We start from the raw sequence: 20,080 nt of genomic DNA, 5'->3' as shown, positions 1-20,080 counted from the left end.
AACCCTTTGAGCGAAGCAATTTCTCATCTCAGTTCTAAACAGCTAGCTCTTTATCCTGAAACCATGCCACCTTGTTCTAAATTCCCCAGCTTGGGGGGGGGGGGGGGGGGAAATGACCTCTCAGAGCCTACCTTATCAAGCTCCTTCAGAACCTTCTATATTATAGTCAGATTACCTCTCAAATTCCAGGGTATAGGCCCAATTTACTCAAGTCTCTCCTCCTAAGACAACCCTCTCATGGCAGAAACTAATGGAGTGGAACAGTCGCTGCACCTCATCGAATGCAAGTATATCCAGCCTTAAACGTAGAGGCTAAAACTGCACACACTACTCCAGGTGTGACCCTGCACATTTGTTTAAAGCTTCTTACTCTTGCACGCCAATCCCCTTTCAGCAAAAGGCGAGTGAAAGTGTTTTCATAAATAAACTTGGTCCCAATGGTCCTGCTGACTTGCTTCCTCCACCCAGCTGGGAGGAGGGTTGGCTGGCGGAATTGTGACAACGCACGTCCGGCAGGGACGGAGGGTTTTCCCCCTTTGAACATGCTGCACAGCACACACACACACATTGCTCAGGACAGCCTGCTTAAAGATAAAACACGAACGAGCCTGGTTCCAAAAGCAAGTGGATCGCAAAAAAGCCGAATCTGTAACCGGCGCTGCCTGAGGGCGAGAGGTGGAGGAAGAGTCGGTCCAAAATGTCGGGTCGGGGTTCTGAGAAGTCGGGGGGGGGGTGGGGGAGAGGCGCGCCTTTCTTCACACAACTCAGCGCGGCCACTTGCCCCCACCACCCAGTTCAAAGTGTGTGTGTGTGTGGGGGTGAGTCGGCGGCCCGGGGGGGGGGGGGGGGTGGCCTCTTTCTCCGACAGAAGACACACTCTCGTCAACTTACAGCCCGAAGGAGGCCTCCGGGGAGCCAGTCGACCCTGGAGACGGCGCCTGCGCACTGCCCCGCGTACCCCGGCGCGCGGTGGTTTTTGTGGGGGTGGGGGGGGGGGTTCGTTGTGCGCAGGCTCGGGAGGGTGGGGAAGCCAGCGTGACCCCGGGGCTACGGCGCCGGCGCAGTGGGGGTGAAGTTTGTGGCGCGGGGGCGGTTGGAGAGTGAGCGCGGGATCGATTGTTCGGCTCGGTTTAAATCATTTAAAATTAAACCGTGAGCAGCAGCAGCAGCAGCGGCGGCCGCAGCCTCCGTTCCGTATGGTGAGAATGGCGGATAAAGAGGGTGAGTGTTTCCCCCCCCAGTGTATATATATATATATATATGTGTGTGTGTGTGAGAGAGAGAGAGAGAGAACAGCTTGGTATGGGCAGACCGGGGGAAGGGGGCAGTAACTCGAGCCGGGCCCTGCCCCTTCGACCTCACTCCGAGTGGCTGGAAGCGGCCGCCCCTGGGTGGTGGGGAGGGGGAAGATGCAATGGTTTTGAGAGAGGTTTGGACACGGTTTTGTGGGGAGCAGCGGGCAGTGCCTCCCCCACCACCCCCTCCCCTCCCTCCCTCCCTCCCTCGCTCGATGCAGGAGGGCCGGTCAGTCCTGCTGAAACTTGTGTGTCGCAACTTGTGAAGGAGTCCGAAACTCTCCCCGGGCTCGGATGGTCAGGCGTAGAAAAATAGCCAAGAAAGCAGGCTGCTGAGAATGGGCAACTCACTACTGAGATGGAGCAGCCCAGGTGAAGAACGTACGTGTGTGTTTTAAGGGGGAAGCTGGATCAGCACATGAGGGAGAAAGGGATGGAGGATATGTTGGGGTTAGAGACGAGAGGAGGCTCACGTGGAGCATGGATACAAACCAGTTGGACTGAATGGCCTGTTATGATCTTGTCTGTTCGAAGTAACTTGTCACTTAAATAAGCACAAAACACCTTTCACTTTTAAAAAAAAAAGATTCTTTGAAGTGCTCTGCATTAACTTGTAGGTATGGATGGATCCTACTGCATTCCTCATACACAAGAGTAGTTTAATCATCTCAAACAGAGATTCTCAACCTTTAGGCTTCTCAGGCCTACACCCCCCCCCCTCCCCTCATGCATCATTTTTAAAAATTCCATGTTTTTTCAGTATAAAAATGGGCCATACGATTGAATATCTATATTGATTATTTTTATTTTTCTAAATGTGAAATTAAATGGCTCCAACTCATTCATTGTTTTGAAAGTGCAGCCCCATCAGCCACAAACCTGTTGGATCAGACGAGACTGGAAAACACACACCCTCGCTTGCACGACGGAGTGCCAAGCACCAATTGTTTTTCTGACAATGTCTGCGCTGCCTGAAACATTGCTGCCTTTCCCTTGTGGCAGAACATGAATGGTTTTTGGGAGCTTCCGTGTGGCCAGTGTTTAACAAATCCCAAATATCCATTTGACAAAACACCTGCCAGGTGCTTGACTTTTCCCAGCACAGCACTGCATCCTGTCACTAAATGGTGTGTTCTGATTGTGCAATGTTAATGCCCATCAAAGGGAAGGGTCAGACCTTTCATGTCCACCTGCTTTTCTATTTGATTTGTCGCATCAGGCCCATTTTATATTTAAAACCACTTTGGTGTTTTTTTATTTAGTTATGGGATGCGGGTGTCGCTGGCTAGGCCAGCATTTATTGCCCATCCCTAATTGCCCTTGAGAAGGTGGTGGTGAGCTGCCTTTTTGAACCGCTGCAGTCCCTGTGGTGTAGGTACACCCACAGTACTGTTAGGGAGGGAGTTTTGGCCCAACGACAGTGAAGGAATGGCAATATATTTCCAAGTCGGGATGGTGAGTTACTTGGAGGGGAACCTCCAGGTGTTGGTGTTCCCATGTATCTGCTGCCTTTGTCCTTCTAGATGGTAGCGTTCTTGGGTTTGGAAAGTGCTGTCTAAGGAGGTTAGGTGAGTGCTGTCTAAGGAGGTTAGGTGAGTTTTAGCAGTGCATCTTGTAGATGGTACATATTGCTGCCACTGTACGTCAGTGGTGGAGGGAGTGAATGTTTGTGGATGGGATGCCAATCAAGTGGGCTGCTTTATCAAGTGGATGGTGTCAAGCTTCTTGTGTTGTGTGAGCGGCACTCATCCAGGCAAGTGGGTAATATTCCATCATACTCCTGACTTGTGCCTTGGTGGACAGACTTTGGGGAGTCAGGAGGAAAGTTACTCATCGCAGGAATCCTAGCCATGACCTGCTTTTGTAGCCACAGTATTTATACGGCTAGTTCAGTTCAGTTTCTGGTCATTGGAGTCCCCAGGATGTTGATAGTGGGGGATTCAGTGATGATAATGCCATTGAATGACAAAGAGTGATGGTTAGATTCTCTCATTGGAGATGGTCATTGCCCAGCACTTGTGTGGCTCGAATGTTACTTGCCATTTGAGAGACTGTGCCTGGATGTTGTCCTGATCTTGTTGCATTTGGACATGGACTGCTTCAATATTTGAGGAGTCGTGAAAGGTGCTGATCATCGTGCAATCATCAGTGACCTTATGATGGAAGGAAGGTCATTGATGGAGCAGCTGAAGATGGTTGGACCAAGGATACTACCCTGAGGAACTCCTGTGGTGATGTCCTGGCGTTGAGATGACTGATGACTCCAACAAACACAACCATCTTCCTTTGTGCTAGGCATGACTCCAACCAGCGGAGAGTTTCCCCCCAATTCCCATTGACTCCAGTTTTGCTAGGGCTCCTTGATGCCACACTCGGCCAAATACAGCTTTAATGTCAAGGGTAGGCACTCTTACCTCACCTCTGGAGTTCAGTTCTTTGGCCCATCTTCGAACAAAAACTGTAATGAGGTCAGAAGCTGAGTGACCCTGGTGGAACCCAAACTGAGCGTCAGTAAGCAGGTTATTGCTGAGCAAGTGCCGCTCAGTAGCCCTGTTGATGACCCCTTTTATCACTTTACTGATGATCGAGAGTAGACTGATGGGGTGGTAATTGGCTGGGTTGGATTTGTCTGTTTTATGTACAGGACATACCTGGGCAATTTTCCATATTGCCTGGTAGATGTCAGTGTTGTAGCTGTACTAGAACAGCTTGGTGTTATGGCACAGCGATGGTAAATGCCGTGCTGCTTAAATCCCAGTGGGAAACTTGAAACAGCCGCCACAACTGATTTGCAATTTGTATTTTATTTTGAGATGCGTACCTTGAATTCAGTAGTAAAACGTATACCAAGACTTCAGTTTTTTTTACAAAACTAAATTAAACATTTATTAAAGTAGAAAAGATTTAAGCACATACACATTACTACTATAATAAGCCCTAACACCCCTAATTAATCTAGCTCCCAGTTACACCTCTATTAAGGCAACAGTAAAACAAAAATAGATTTCAACTGACCCAGGCAAAGCACACAAATACCCTGGACAGTGATATTCAAAGTGAATTTTCTTAGCTTCAGTTCCTGTGGACAGCAGTGGGCTGGAGGCTTTTCGAATGTCTTCTCCCTTTCACATAACCTCATCGCCTTTATACATGTTTCTCCATTTTAATGCAAACTCCATTGTACCCATATGTTTTTGCAACTTTATTTTTCTCCTAATATGAATCTTTTCATAATATCAGTAACCTTTGGGGAAAATAAACACACTGTTTGGCTTAGCTTCTTATGACTAGGTGTAGCATCTTGCGCCTTGAAATTCAAACTAACCTAATTTATCTAAAAATGTAAATGTTCCTCACACCTCACATTCTAAAACTTTAGCCATGTTTCCATATTTAGCATTTCAAACCTAGCTTCCCTTTTGATAACTCTAAAGCTCCAGATCAGCTGCCTCCAATTCAATTACATTCCCCCACACACACACATTCACACAGAGAAACTAATCCAAACCCCACTATTAACCTACCTTTATAATAAATCACAATATCATGAAAATTATTATAATTTGATGACATTGGCTAAGGGCGCGCAAGTTCTGAAGCACAAGTCTTCAGTGTGATGTCATTTTAATTTAAAGTAAGCTTAATTTCACTTGAAGCCAGTTCTCACTGTTATTTTTAATCTGCTCTAGACAGCATGAGAGATGCTTTAGGTGATGTCCTGTTGGTACTGCTTCCCCTCCCAACACCTGCCACAATCTCTGTGGAGGCCATGGGTGGCCAACAATGAGTGAGGGAGAAGGGCACTGAACATTCTGGATCCCATTGTGTGGCTTCGCTTCAGGGGAGCATTGTGGATATAAGCCTAGTCTAAAGTGGTGTTGCTGTCTTGGGGCAGGAGGCAGCCTGGATCCAGCGAGTGGAGCTTTTGCACATAGGGACAGTGGCTCCTACTCTCCCTCCTCTCACTGCTCACCTTATCTGCCATGATTGGACTTATTAACCTTTTCGTAGATCCCTATTGTGACCTCCTGTTTTCGAAGATGCTTTACTTTATAATGCAGCTCACTGAGCAGGAACTGCAGTGTGTAGTGGTCCTATTTGTGTGATCTGTTGCAGTGAGAGGTGCTTAGATTTGTTTGCTGGGTGGAATTTTGCTTCTGAGTTAATTGCTACTGTAGGTCTAATTTTTGGGGGTGAAATATTATTGGAATCATCTTTTCAGCTGGGTGTCAGTTTAAAGAACTAATGCATTTGTATAGTGCTTTTCATGTCCTCGGGATGTCCCAGACTGGTTTACAGCCAAATAAATGATTTTGAAACGTTGTCACTGTTGTAATGAAGAAAACACTGCAACCAATGCATGCACAGCGATCCCTCCCAAACAGCAATAAGATAAGTGATCAGGTTGTTTGTTTCAGGTGTTGATTGACAGCGACTCTGGGGTAATTCACCTTTTTAAATAGCACCATGGGTTATTTTATATCTGTCTGATAGGGCAGACACGTTTCAGTTTAACAGTTCATCCAAAAACAGCATCTCTGACAATGTAGCACACCCTTCAGTCACACCCTTTGTCATGTCAGCCCGGATTATGTCCTCAAGGGTGGAGCCAGGCCGCTGATGAAATTTGAAAATAGGGATATGAGTCTTAAAATCAATTTTATGAGGGTTGGTGAGCCACTGGAGCTTGGCAAGACAATGGAAATGTAGAAATGAGCAGATGGGTTTGGACATTTAAAATGATTTATGATGTTTGGAAGTGGGGAGCCTGATTAGGAGAGCATTTAAGATAATTGAGTCTCAATGTAGTAAAGGCATGGGTAGGGTTTTGGTACGGCAAATGAAATTGATGAAGAGAGGGGTTCACGTTTTTCTCTATATACTCTTGTGAACTGCTTTAGGGCCTTTTCTTATGCCAAAGGTGCTATATAAATGCAAGCTGTTACACAGAAACATAGAAAAATAGAAGCAGGAGTAGGTCATTTGGCCCTTCAATCCTGCTCCGCTATTCGATATGACCCGCTATCTTAACGCCATACTCTGGCTCTCTCCCCATACCCCCTGATGTCTTTAGTGTCTAGAAATCTATTCAGAGGACACCCAGGTCCTTTGTACATCAACATTTCCCAATCTATCACCATTAAAATAATACTCTGCTATTCTGTTTTTTCCTACCGAAGCGGATAACTTCACATTTATTCATGTTATACTGCATCTGTGATGTATTTGCCCACTCACTCGACCTGTCTGAATTGTCTTGAAGCCTCTTAACATCCCCCTCACCCCTCACATTCCCACTTAGTTTTGTGTTGTCAACTTACTTGGAAATATTACATTTGGTTCCCTCATCCAAATCATTGATATATAGTGAATAGCTGGGGCCCAAGCACTGATCCCTGCAGTACCCCATCAGTCACCTCCTGCCATTCCAAGAAAGACCCATTTATTCCTACTCTGTTTCCTGTTTGTTAACCAATTCTCAATCCATGCCAATATATTGCCCCCAATTCCATGTGTTTTAATTTTGTACACCAACCTTTTATGTGGGACTTTATCAAAAGCTTTCTGAAAATCCAAATACACCACATCTACTGGTTCTCCCTTATCTATACTGCTAGTTACGACCTCAAAAAACCCCAGTAGGTTTGTCAAATGTGATTTCGCTTTCATAAACCCATGCTGACTTTGTCTAATCCCATTGATATTTTCTAAGTGTCCTGTTATTACATCCTTTATAATAGACTCTTGCATTTTCCCTACCACTGATAGTAGGCTAACGGGTCTGTCATTTCCTGTTTTCTCTCTCCTTCCTTTTTTAAATAGTGGGGTTACATTTACCACCCTCCAATCTGCCAGGACTCTTTCAGAATCAACTTGGAGAAAGTATTCTTGGTAACATCTGTATTCAGTTTTGTTTTCTAAAAGAAGTAGTCTGCTGAATAGACACCACCCATTGAAAAGGGATTGAGTAAAGACAATTGAAGGGAGTTTAGAGAAAATTTAAAAGCAAAATATTGCTGATGCTGGAAATCTGAAATAAAAATAGAAAACGCTGGAAAAACTGAGCAGGCCTGGCAGCATCTGTGGAGAGAGAGATGAAGTTTACATTCCATATGACTCTTCAGACTCTATCCTCTATTTTGACTTTTTCCCAACCCCCATTCCCCTACAGGGCTACCTGTAACTTGTTCTTACGTTTGGCTTTCAGAGAGCACTGACCCTTGTTCTTTTATTAACACATTCTGCTATCTTATCTTTATGCCACTATCAGCACCTTCTTTTGTCTTCAACACTATCATTGCCACTCCCTTTGTCTTGTGTCCATGACATTTTTATTCAAATCTCTCCTGAGCTCCTACCTATACCTGACCTTCAATTTTGCTCCGCCTGCTCCACCCCCTCTCTTCAGTATAAAATCACATTTCTACCTCTCTTCAGCTGAAGAAGAGTCTGTAACACCTCATGTGCCTAGAATAAGCATTTTTAATATGGTATGGCAGTGTAATTTTTATTTCAATTTATTTTATGGAAACTCTGGCAGTAGACTGAAATTGATAGGTAAACTGTTCTTTCAGTTTATGACGACGCAGTGGAGGAGCGTGTGATCAATGAAGAATATAAAATATGGAAGAAGAATACTCCATTTCTGTATGACTTGGTTATGACACATGCGTTAGAATGGCCAAGTCTTACTGTACAATGGCTTCCTGATGTTACCAGGTAAGTAGATTTTTCACTCTGTTCTTTTGCAGCTCTATTAAAATTCCCTGTGTTTGATATCTGTACTGTTCTTGTTTGTAAAATATTAAAATGAAAAATAGGCTTTCTTAGCTAAGGAATAAAAATGGACACAGCTATGTTAACTGAAATGTATACATTACAGTGCCACTGTGTTTTCGATTTGGGCTGTACTGGGCTGGTGTATGTGACTATGGAACAGGATGCACAAATCATAGTTTAAACCAAGTTAATCCACGTTCTTCTAACGGGCAATTAGGACACATTCAAGAGCAGTTCAGTTGACGTAAGAAATAGGAGCTGCAGTAGGCCATGGCCTGCTCCACCATTTAAAAAGATCATGACTGATCTACTTCAAATCCACCTCCCGCATTATCCCCATATCCCTTAATTCCTTTAGTACCCAAAAATCTACCAATCTCTATCTTGAATGTAATCAACATCTTGGCATCCACAGCTCTCTGTGGGGTAGAGAATTCCAGAAGTTCACAACTCTTCGATGAAATTTCTCCTCATCTCAGCCCTAAGTGGCTGGCCCCTTATTCCGAGATTGTGACTCTGCGTTCTTGATTTCCTCAGCCAGGGCAAAACATTTTCTTTGTACCTGTCATGTCCCTTGAGAATTTTATGTTTCAATAGATCACCTCTCATTCTTTTAAACTTAAGGAAATATAGGCCTAGTCCACTCAATCTCTCCAAAGACATACCCCTTATCCCAGGAACTAGTCTAGTGAACATAGTTGCCTTAATGGGAGTGCAATGCATGTCCCTCCCAAGGAAAGGAGACCAAAGCGCCTTGCTGTACTCCAGGTGCAGCCTCACCAATGCCATGTATAATTATAGTAAAACTTCTTTACTTTTTACTCCAATTCCGTTGTAACAAAAGCTAACATAGCATACAGTCAAAGCCAATGCTAACTTTCTATGATTCATGTACATGGACACCCAGGTACCTCTGAATGCACAGTTCCCTAAACTGACCATTCAAAAAATTCTGCTTTTTATTTTTCCTACCAGAGGTGGCAAACTTCACCGCACTTGGCTGCATTGTTAATCCATCTGCTGTGTTCTTGCCCACTCGCCTAACCTGTCTGTATCCCTCTGCAGCCTCTTTGCCACCTCCTCACCGCTTACTTTCCCACCTAATTGTCTGCCATTTTCAATACATCATGAAGCCATGAATATAGATTATAAACAGCTGAGGCCCAAATACTGATTCTTGCGGAACCCTGCTAGTCACAACCTGCCAACCCAAAAATACCCCAATTATTCCTATTTTGTTTCCTGCCCATTTCGCTCAACTTAGTTTGGAGAAGTAAATCCACCGATGTCTAGCTGTGTCCTGTCGAGAGGACGAGAAGAGAGACATAATATCCCCATTCAAGTCATATCACCCCTACATAAAATGCTGTACCACTGGGCAATGGTCAGGATTTGCATTTTATTTATCAGTGACATGCAAGGAGGTGTGGGAACATAGTGCAGTATAATTAAAATGTAACCATTAGAATGATTGTTTTATCATGTTTTCTGCTTGATGTATGTATTATAAACTAGTCTGCATGTCTTGCTGTTCTAATTAACCCACACAGAACTATTAACAGTTTTTTAGTCTGGCAATGTATCAAATCTTTCCAAATTGTGGTGGCATCCCTTGAAATAACCTAATTTTTTTTTTGTTCATTCATGGGATGTGGGCATCACTGGCTAGGCCAGCATTTAGTGCTCATCCCTAGTTGCCCTTGAGAAGGTGGTGATGAGCTGCCTTCTTGAACTGATGCAGTCCATGTGGTGTAGGTACACCCATAGTGCTGTTAGGGAGGGAGTTCCAGGATTTTGACCCAGCAACAGTGAAGGAACAGCGATATATTTCCAAGTTGGGATGGTGAGTGGCTTGGAGGGAAACTTCCAGGTGGTGGTATTCCCATGTGTCTGCTATCCTTGTTCTTATAGATGGAAGCAGTTGTGGGTTTGGAAGGTGCTATCTAAGAAGCCTTGGTGAGTTTCTGCAGTGCATCTTGTAAGTGGTACACGCAGCTGCCACTGTGTGTCGGTGGTGAAGGGAATGAATGTTTGAGGATGGGGTGCCAATCAAGCGGACTGTTTTGTCCTGGATGGTGACAAGCTTCTTGAGTGTTGTTGGAGTTGCACTCATGCAGGTAAGTGGAGAGTATTCTATCATACTCCTGAGTTGTGCCTTGTAGATGGTGGACAGGCTCTGGGGAAGTTAAGGAGGTGAGTTACTCGCCTCAGTATTCCTAGCCTCTGACCTGTTCTTGTAGCCACAGTATTTATATGGCTAGTGCAGTTCAGTTTCTGGTCAATGGTGTTGATAGTGGGAGATTCAGTGTTGGTCATCCTGTTGAATGTCAAGGGGCGATGGTTAGATTCTCTGTTGTTGGAGATGGTCATTGCCTGGCACTTGTGTGGCACGAATGTTATTCGCCATTTGTCAATCCAAGCCTGGATATTGTCCAGGATTTGTTGCATTTGGACATGGACTGCTTCAGTATCAGAGGAAATGTGAATGGTGCTGAACATTATGCGATCATTAGCAAACATCCCCATTTCTGACCTTATGATGGAAGGGAAGTCATTGAAGCAGCTGAAGATTGTTGGGCCTAGGACTCTACCCTGAGGACCTCCTGCAGTGATGTCTTGGAACTGAGATGATTGACCTCCAACAACCTTAACCATCTTCCATTGTGCTAGGTGTGACTCCAATCAACAGAGATTTTTCCATCTGATTCCCATTGACTCCAGTTTTGACAGGGCTCCTTGATGCCACATTCGGTGAAATGATTGTCAAGGACAGTCACTGTCACCTTCCCTCTGGAGTTCGGCTCTTTTGTTCATGTTTGAACCAAGGCTGTAATGAGGTCAGAAGCCGAGTGATCCTGGCGAAACCCAAACTGAGCGTCAGTGAGCAGGTTATTGCTAAGCAAGTGCAGCTTAATAGCACTGCTGATGACCCCCTCTGTTTCTTTACTGATGATTGAGAGTAGACTGATGGGGCAGTAATTGGCCGGTTTGGATTTGTCCTGTTTTTTGTGTACATGGCATACCTGGGCAATTTTCCACATTGCTGGGTAGATGCCAGTGTTGTAGCTGTACCTTGGCTAGGGGGCGCAGTAAGTTCTTCGATACTATTGCTGGAATATTGTCAGGGCCCATTGCCTTTGCAGTGTCCAGTGCCTTCAGCCATTTCTTAATATCATGTGGGGTGAATCGAATTGATTGACATCTGTGATGCTGGGGACCTCCAGAGCAGACCGAGGTGGATCATCCACTCGGCACTTCTGACTCGAGTGTTGCAAATGCTTCAGCCTTATCTTTTGCACTGATGTGCTGGGTTCCACCATCATTGAGGATGGGGATATTTTTGGAGCCGCCACCTCCAATGAGTTGTTCAATTATCCATCACCATTCACGACTGGATGTGGCAGGATTGCAGAACTTAGATCTGATCTGTTGGTTGTGGAGTTGCTTAACTCTGTTTATCACTTGTGTGCTAAACAGCATAAGCACCAATTAGTCCTGTGTTGTAGCTTCACCAGGTTGACACATCATTTTTAGGTAAGCCTGATGCTGCTCCTGCCATGCCCTTCTGCACTGTTCATTTATCCATGGTTGACACACTGGCTTGGTGGTAATGGTAGAGGGGATATGCTGGGCATGAGATTACAGATTGTGGTTGAGTAGAATGCTGATGCAGATGATGGCCCACAGCACCTCATGGTTACCCAGTCTTGAGAGTTGCTAGATTTGTTCAAAATCTATCCCATCTAGCACTGTGGTAAACAGGACTTCGTCTTCACAAGGACTGCGCGGTGGTCTCTCCTACCGATTCTGTCATGGGCAGATGCATCTATGGCAGGCAGGTTTGTGAGGATGAGGTCAAGTAAGTTTTTCCCTCTTGTTGCTTCCCTCGCCACCTACCACAGACCTAGTCTTGCAGCTATGTCCTTTGGACTCGTCCAACTCGGTCTCTACTGATGCTACTGAGCCACTCTTGGTGATGGACGTTGAAGTCCCCCACCCAGAGTACATCCTGTGCCTTTGCCACCCTCAGTGCTTCCTCCAAGTGGTGTTCAACATGGGGGACTGATTCATCAGCTGGAGGTTTCCCTGCCCAAGTTTGACCTGATGCCATGAGACTTCATAGTGTCCGGAGTCGATATTGAGTACTCGCAGGGCAACTTCCTCCCGACTGTATACCACTGCCACCACCTCTGCTGGGTCTGTCCTGCTAGTGGGACAGGAGATGGTGGTATTTGGGACGTAGTCATACTCTCAGCACCATACCTTACAGATGTCAGGCTTTTGCTTGGCTAGTCTGTGAGACAGCTCTCCCAATTTTGACACTAGCCCCCAGATGTTCGTAAGGAGGACTTTGCAGTGTCGACAGGGCTGAGTTTGCCTTTGTGTTTTCCATTGCCTATCTGCCCGGTTCCATTACCTATTTTTTAAAAACTTTTTTAGCAGTGGCTTGCTCGGCCATTTCAGAGGGCATTTAAGAGCCAAGCACATTGCTGTGGATATGGAGTCATATGTAGGCCAATTTCCAGCCGATTTCCTCCCTAAAGGACAGTAGTCATCCAGATGGGTTTTTAAGATAATGGTTTCATGGTCATCATTAGACTTAATTCCAGATTTTTATTGATTTAAAATTTCACCTTCTGCCATGGTGGGATTTGAACCTGGGTCCCCAGAGCATTACCCTGGGTCTCTGGGTTACTAGTCCAGTGACAATATCACTATGCCACTGCCTCCCCAGGTTATCATACATTAATGTTTCATAAGAAAAATGCAGCAAAAACCCTGTTACTGTTACCAACCTATTCCAGTTGTAAAATGAAAAAAGGATGTTCAATGTCTTATTTCACTTTTATTTTCTACTTGATAACATTGCTTCCAGTATAATGCAGACCAGGAACTACCCATGTTGCATTCTTAGGGGTATTTTATAAATATGACTTGCCCTTTGGCTGTTTTAGAGTATCAGCATTCTAATGAAGTAATAACAATTGAAGTTTAGTGCAGTAATCCTTAAAGTTATGACAGAAATGAATGAGTTAAAAATTCAATGAGGATTCTAATTTTAGAAGTTTTCAACTGAAGGAAAAGTATTTCTTTGGTCTAGTGCGGTCTAGCTTTTATGCTGGTTGATTACCAGTTTAATTGCCTTATTTAAAAAAACTAATTTCTGTACAGGCCTGAAGGAAAAGACTATAGTGTTCATCGCTTGGTGCTAGGAACACACACATCTGATGAACAGAACCATTTGGTCATTGCAAGTGTCCAGATCCCCAATGATGATGCTCAATTTGATGCTTCTCACTATGATAGTGAGAAGGGAGGTATGTGCTATAATGTTATGGATGCTGTTGCATGTAGTATTTGAGCTAGAAGCTACTTGTGGTTTTAGAGGACAAACAACTATAAAAATATTGATCAACTTGGTTTTTGATTAATTCTAAACTAGCCTTCTACTTCTGTAACTGATCTTTTTGAAATCTGTATTCCATAATAGTTCTGACTTTTTTAAAGTATAATTCTCAGCACCTTTTGTTCCAACAACCTTTGTGTCTTTTGCATCCCTCCCTTCACCCCACTATTAGTGATAGCGCCTTTAATTGCCTAGGCCCCTTGTTTTGAAATTCTGTCTCAGAATTTCTCAGGCTGCGAAAATACTAGTCTCCATTTGCTAGTTTACATTAAGTGGGTGGGGGGTTTAAAGAAGGCGGGGGAGGATTATTTTGTGTACAATATATAGCAAAATTATAAATATGCCGATAGAGAATATGTTTACAACTTCACTGCATGTAAAGTTCAGAGAAAATCTTTCACACCTACTGAGTGAAATTGCCCATTAGCTGTAATGCTACTTCACAGCAGTGTACAAAAGTCCTCTGTGGATTTGATCTCTGTTCCAAAAGTCCAATGCCTAATGTACTTTGCTCTCTTAAAGACATGAACTACAAATGGCACAAATATTGAGTTTATCTTTTGTGACTTGTACTTTCCAAGCATTTTCTTCCTTTATTCATACACCTTTTAGGCAGAGCCATGTCAGCAGGTCTTGAATATCAGTTGAAGAGAATACTTTCTAGCCAGTTTTTTCTTCCTTCCCAAGGGGAAAGAAACTATAACTCAACATCAAAATAGGGTAGCTGAATTGAGAATATTCTGACTTCTTTAACTGAATAACTGTCGGCCAATTTTTTTAAGATAACTCTTCTGCCGTAATGAGTCATTTTGTCATTTAATATTCATTCATTTTGTCCTAATATATCATTTTTTTTCCAGAATTTGGTGGATTTGGGTCTGTAAGCGGAAAAATAGAAATAGAAATTAAAATCAATCATGAAGGAGAAGTGAACCGAGCGCGTTATATGCCACAGAATCCATGCATTATTGCCACCAAAACCCCCACCTCTGATGTGCTTGTCTTTGACTACACCAAGCATCCATCTAAGCCAGGTAATGAACATTGTGCAGTAAGATTATGGAGCCACTAATGTTTGGCGCATAAACTAAAGTGAAGCCTGTATATATAGGCATCCAAAAAACAAACATTCTCAACAACCCGTATTTATATAGCACTTTTAACACAGTAAAACACCCCCAAGAATGGAACCACAAGGACAATTATTGACGGTCCCAAACAAGTTGCATTGCAATAGCTGCAACTGCACCTTGAAACCGTGGACAGCATTCAATGTATTAAGTCTGTTTACATCTTAAAGTACAGGGCACTCGGGTAAGAGGATGGAATGCTTGCATGGCTCTATTCCAGGAATAGAATACTCTATTTCTCTGCCATTAAGGATGCTGGGTAAAGAACTCCCTGTTCCACAAAAGACAGGAACTGGACCATGCAACATCACATCTCTCCTCAGTTTCCTGCAATGGAAGGTTCCTATCTCAAGCTCTGGCCCCAGCAGCTGAGATGAATGATTTTACATCTGCAACGGTGCGTCCATATGAAACCAAACCCTTTGGTGAGACACAATAAAAAACGATTAGCTGTTTGCCTGGTGTCCAGAAACAGAATGAGGTTAAACCACATTAATTTTAACCAGATAATTTCCCAACTTTTTCATGAAGCACATTACTGGCTATTTCTCAAGGCTGTCACTTGCAGGAAGCTGCAACCAGCCGGGAGGAATTGGGGGTTCTGAAATCGTTGGAGGCTTGAACTGGAATTGGGGGTTCTGAAATCGTTGGAGGCTTGAACTGGGGGAAGAGATGGAATCTCTAGAATGGGGACTTGGTGTCGGGGAGGGAGACTGGGGAGTGGATGATAGCCAGAAGAGACGGAAATGGGAAATGGGTTCTCTCAGGCTGGGGGGCTGTGAAATATGGGACTTGAATGGGGAGGTCGCAAAAAAGATGGAGACTGGGGGCTTGGAGTAGGGTAGACATGGAGAATGGTTTCCCTTTTTCCCTGCCTTTGGTTTCCTGCTTTCCCTGCTCAATCAGGTGGCATCTTCATTCTTGGAACTACTTGCATAACTTGTGTGCAACTACAGATGAAGATTCTCAGATTAGGGAACCCAACCTTTGAGATAAATCCAATAAAATTCGTAGATGTCATGTGGTTAAACCTCCAGGAATGACCCCAAGCAGACCTGGCAGCACTACTCAAACGTACTGATGAGCTGCTAACAGCCCGTTACCCACCCCAGCTCTTCATTAGCTGCTGCATCACATGGGGAAGGGGTGGGAGGTGCAGAATGGGCCTTTGAACAGCTGTCTGCAGGATGTTAATTGCTCTTCCCCCACCCTCTTGCAATTTAGCTGGGATATCCCAGACAGTTATGGAAAAGGACGATGATGGACCCGAAATAAAGGTTCTGAATTGGGGGGTGGCCGATTTTAATATGATAAGACAGGATCTGGCCAGAGTGGACTGGGAACAGCTACTTGTAAGAAAATCTACATCAGAGCAGTGGAAGTCATTCAAAAAGGAAGTAGTGAGAGTGCAGGGCCAATATGTTCCCGTAAAGGTGAAGGGTGGGTCCAACAAGTCCAGGGAACCCTGGATGTCGAGGAATGTACAGGATTGGATAAGGGAAAAAAGGAAAGCTTATGCTAGATAACGAGGGCTCAAAACAGCGGAAGCCCTAGAGGAGTATAGAAAGTGCAGGGGGCTACTTAAAAAAGAAATTAGGAAAGCGAAGAGGGGGCATGAAAAAACACTGGTGGCTAAAATAAAGGGAAATGCAAAGACATTTTATTAGATGCACGAGGATAACCAGGGAAAGAGTTGGGCGCATTAGGGACCAAAGTGGCAACCTGTGCGAGGAGCTGGAAGACGTAGGTGAGGTTTCAAATGAGTACTTTGCATCTGTATTCACTATAGAACAGGATGATGTAGCTACAGAAATCGGGGAGGGGGACTGTGATATACTTGAACAAATTAGCATTGAGAGGGAGGTGGCATTAGCGGCTTTAGCGGTCTTAAAAGTGAATAAATTCCCAGGCCCAGATGAGATGTATCCCAGGCTGCTGTGGGAGGCAAGGGAGGAGATTGCAGGGGCCCTGACATTAATTTTCAAATCCTCTAGCCACAGGAGAGGTGCCAGAGGAGGATAGCTAATGTGGTACCATTATTCAAGAAGGGTGGTAGGGATAAACCAGGAACCTATTGGCCAGTGAGCCCAACATGAGTGGTAGAGAAACTCTTGGAAAAAATTCTGAGGGACAGAATTAATCTCCACTTGGAGAGGCAAGGATTAATCAAGGATAGCATGGCTTTGTCAGGGGGAGATCATGTCTAACAAATTTGATTGAATTTTTCGAAGAGGTGACTAGGTGTGTAGATGAGAGTAGAGCAGTTGATGTAGTTTACATGGACTTCTGACTTGAGGCTTTTGACAAGGTCTCGTATGGGAGACTGGTCAAGAAGGTAAGAGCCCATGGGATCCAGGGCAAATTGGCAAATCCGATCCAAAATTGGCTTACTGGCAGGAGGCAGAGGGTGATGGTCGAAGGCTGTTTTTATGACTGGAAGCCTGTGTCCAGTGGCATACCGCAGGGTTCGATGCTCGGTCCCTTGCTGTTTGTAGAGTACATGAATGTAGGAGGTACAATCAGTAAGTTCGCAGATGAGACAAAAATTGGTGGCATGGTAAATAACGAGGAGGAAAGCCTTAGACTACAGGATGATATAGATGGGCTGGTCAGATGGGCAGAATAGTGGCAAATAGAATTTAATCCTGAAAATTGTGAGGTGATGCATTTTGGGAGAACTAACAAGGCAAGGGAGTACACGATGAATGGTAGGACTCGAGGAAGGACAGAGGATCAGAGGGACCTTGGTGTGCGTGTCCATAGGTTCTTGAAGGCAGCAGGACAGGTAGATAAGGTGGTTAAGAAGGCATATGGGATACTTGCCTTTATTAGTCGAGGCACTGAATACAAGAGCAGGGAGATTATGATGGAGTTGTATAAAGCGTTAGTTAGGCCACATCTGGAGTACTGTGTGCGGTTCTGGCTGCCACACTATAGTAAGGATGTGTTTGCGCTTGAGGGTGCAGAGGAGATTCATCAGGATGTTGCCTGGGCTGGAGCATTTCACCTGGGAAGAGAGACTAGATAGGCTGGAGCTGTTTTCCTTACAGCAGAGAATGCTGAGGGGGCCACCTGATTGAATTGTACAAAATTGAGGGGCACAGATAGGGTAAGTAGGAAGAAACTTTTCCCCTTAGTGGAGGGGTCAATAACTAGGGGGCATAGATTTAATGTAAGGGACAGGAGGCTTAGAGGAGATTTGAAGAAATATTTTTTCACCCAGAGGGTAGGGGGGTATCTGGAACTTACTGCCTGAAAGGGTGGTAGAGGTGGGAACACTTGACATTTTAAGAAGCATGAACACTTGAAAGCCATAGCATACAAGGCTATGGGCCAAGTGCTGGAAAATGGGATTAGAGTAGATAGGGGCTTGATGACTGGTATGGGCACGATGGGCCGAAGGGCCTCTTTCCGTGCTGTAATACTCTGACTCTATGACACTGACCCTACTGCAGCCACCTTGTCCTGTGCACATAATCCCAGCTTTAGGGCATCACTCCTTCAATGGGAAAGGACCCTGGGATGGCATTGAACTGGGAGTTCCAACAAATGGAATATGAACTGAAATAGCATCCTGCTGGCTGGGCTTCAGAATTAGGCACAATCACAAGTTGGGATAAAGTAAAGGAACACGACAGGAGATGCACCTAACCCCACAAAATTTGGCTCATCCTGTGTAGATTGACCATCATGATAATAAGGACACCCGAGTCCCCTAGGTCTCCGCAGTTTATAAGTTTCACTATAGCATAATTAAGCTATTGACAGTGCTAATGAGCTTTACAGAAGCCCATTTACTGAGCAAAATTGTTCAAGGTATTTTAGAAATGTACCTTTTTATGTAATTAACAAGCAACAGCCAACTGGAAACCAAAAGGCTACAGTTTACACATGTAATGATCACTATTTCAAAAAGTTTGTCATTATGTGAAATACTTTGAAAAGTTTCAAATGATCAGGTTTCATAATAAGGCAAGTACTTTTATTTAACATTGCCATTATTCATCATTCAAAATTTTGCATTGTATTGATAATAGATGTGGTGTGAACAGAAACTTTGTTTTGCAGAGTGGATCATCCTTTCATTAGAGACTCTGTCAGGAAAATAGTACCTTTCATGCACACATGAGTGACTGCTGCTTTCTTCTGACTTTTGAGTAATTACTGAGAAGCTGACTGCAGTTATTCAGTATTGACCATTCGGGTTATTTTTACACAATTCTGAAAATTATTCTTGTTTCATTTTCAAGTGCCTTCCCTTCATGTACTGTAGTTTGATCACAAAAAGCCTTCATGTATCTTTGTTTCTGCATTAACAATAATTAGTCACCACCTTAATCTAAACATGTAATTTTGACTCCAGTTTCATTGTGGCGGCTTTTAATTAAAAACATCAGATTATACAACATCTACATGTCAATATTTCATCTCCATTTTGTTTTGGGCTCTCTTGAGCTCTATCGGCATCGCAGTGTGTTGAAATATTTAGGATGGGGGAATTAATAAATCATCATGGGTATTACTTAATATACACCAACTTTGATCAATGGCTTCCTTTTATTTTGGAATTAGGCGCAATGTGTGTCAATGTCCCAGTACATTCTAATTTAAGATGACAAACTATTTGGATTTTCTCTAAGCTAAACAGGATGCAAAATGTAATTAATAGGAAGTGATGGGTATCTAATTGTCCATAAGTTACTTGCTTATTCAAATTAAAATGTTTTCTAGGTTTTAAACTGGAAGAACCTCCCATCAATACAAGGCTCTTTTCAAAGATGGTTGTGTTGGGAAGCTCAGTTGTTTGATTGTCATTGGGCAAAACTCCTGAATTTTACATAAAACTGGTTTATAATGGTTAAAAGTAATACCACAGGGCAGTTCAACTCCAAAGAATCATCGCTTAAATAAAGCCGCCTCACAGTACCTCTGGTTTAGAATGGAGGCTTATGCTGTTGTATATTAATAGTCACTTGGTAGTACAGAACTTGAGCATTGCTGAAAAAAGATAAATGCGGTCAAAGCTTTTTGTCTTGCACTCAAAAGGACAGAAGCAAGAATGCCAAATTTCAAAAGCATGAGAAAAGGGTGCTGATTGGTTGGCATGAGGAAAGGGTGCTAATTAGTTGGCAAGTCAGCTCTGGTCAAGATGTTGCCATGGCAAATGCATCAGAGAGCTATTGTGCCCATGCTTTTATTTAGTTCAAAAAAGGTGCATTTAGTGGACATATTCCTTTTGTCTGCAGAGGTCAGATACCTGCATATGAATATATGTAGCATCTAGTAAGTATAGGTGAGCTACGTTGCGAGCCCAAATGATGATCTTAAATTGGTTGTTAGTGTAATTCATGGCACACTTAGGATTGTTCAGCAAGTGTTCCCCAAAAGCAAAATCACAGCTGACTTGCTGACCAGTTAGCACCCTTTTCTCATGCAGTATATATTGTTGCTCTTTTTGAAATTTGGCA

General features: G+C 43.7%; 1 protein-coding gene across 1 annotated transcript in view; it reads left to right on the top strand.

Moving 5' to 3' along the window:
* The first annotated feature begins 1,047 nt into the window (after positions 1 to 1,047).
* LOC144691362 (histone-binding protein RBBP7) overlaps positions 1,048 to 20,080 on the top strand; it is a 38,560-nt gene continuing 19,527 nt past the window's right edge. Inside the window, exons 1-4 of the mRNA XM_078559382.1 lie at positions 1,048 to 1,221; positions 7,871 to 8,015; positions 13,248 to 13,393; positions 14,343 to 14,516. Coding sequence (XP_078415508.1) covers positions 1,197 to 1,221; positions 7,871 to 8,015; positions 13,248 to 13,393; positions 14,343 to 14,516 — 490 coding nt within the window. The 5' untranslated portion in view covers positions 1,048 to 1,196. The remainder of the gene's footprint in view (positions 1,222 to 7,870; positions 8,016 to 13,247; positions 13,394 to 14,342; positions 14,517 to 20,080) is intronic.

Source organism: Cetorhinus maximus, chromosome 16 (genome assembly GCF_964194155.1).
Source record: "Cetorhinus maximus chromosome 16, sCetMax3.hap1.1, whole genome shotgun sequence".
NCBI classification, from domain to species: domain Eukaryota; kingdom Metazoa; phylum Chordata; class Chondrichthyes; order Lamniformes; family Cetorhinidae; genus Cetorhinus; species Cetorhinus maximus.
Note: the sequence above shows the minus strand (reverse complement) of the source record. Positions and strands in the feature narration are given on the sequence as shown.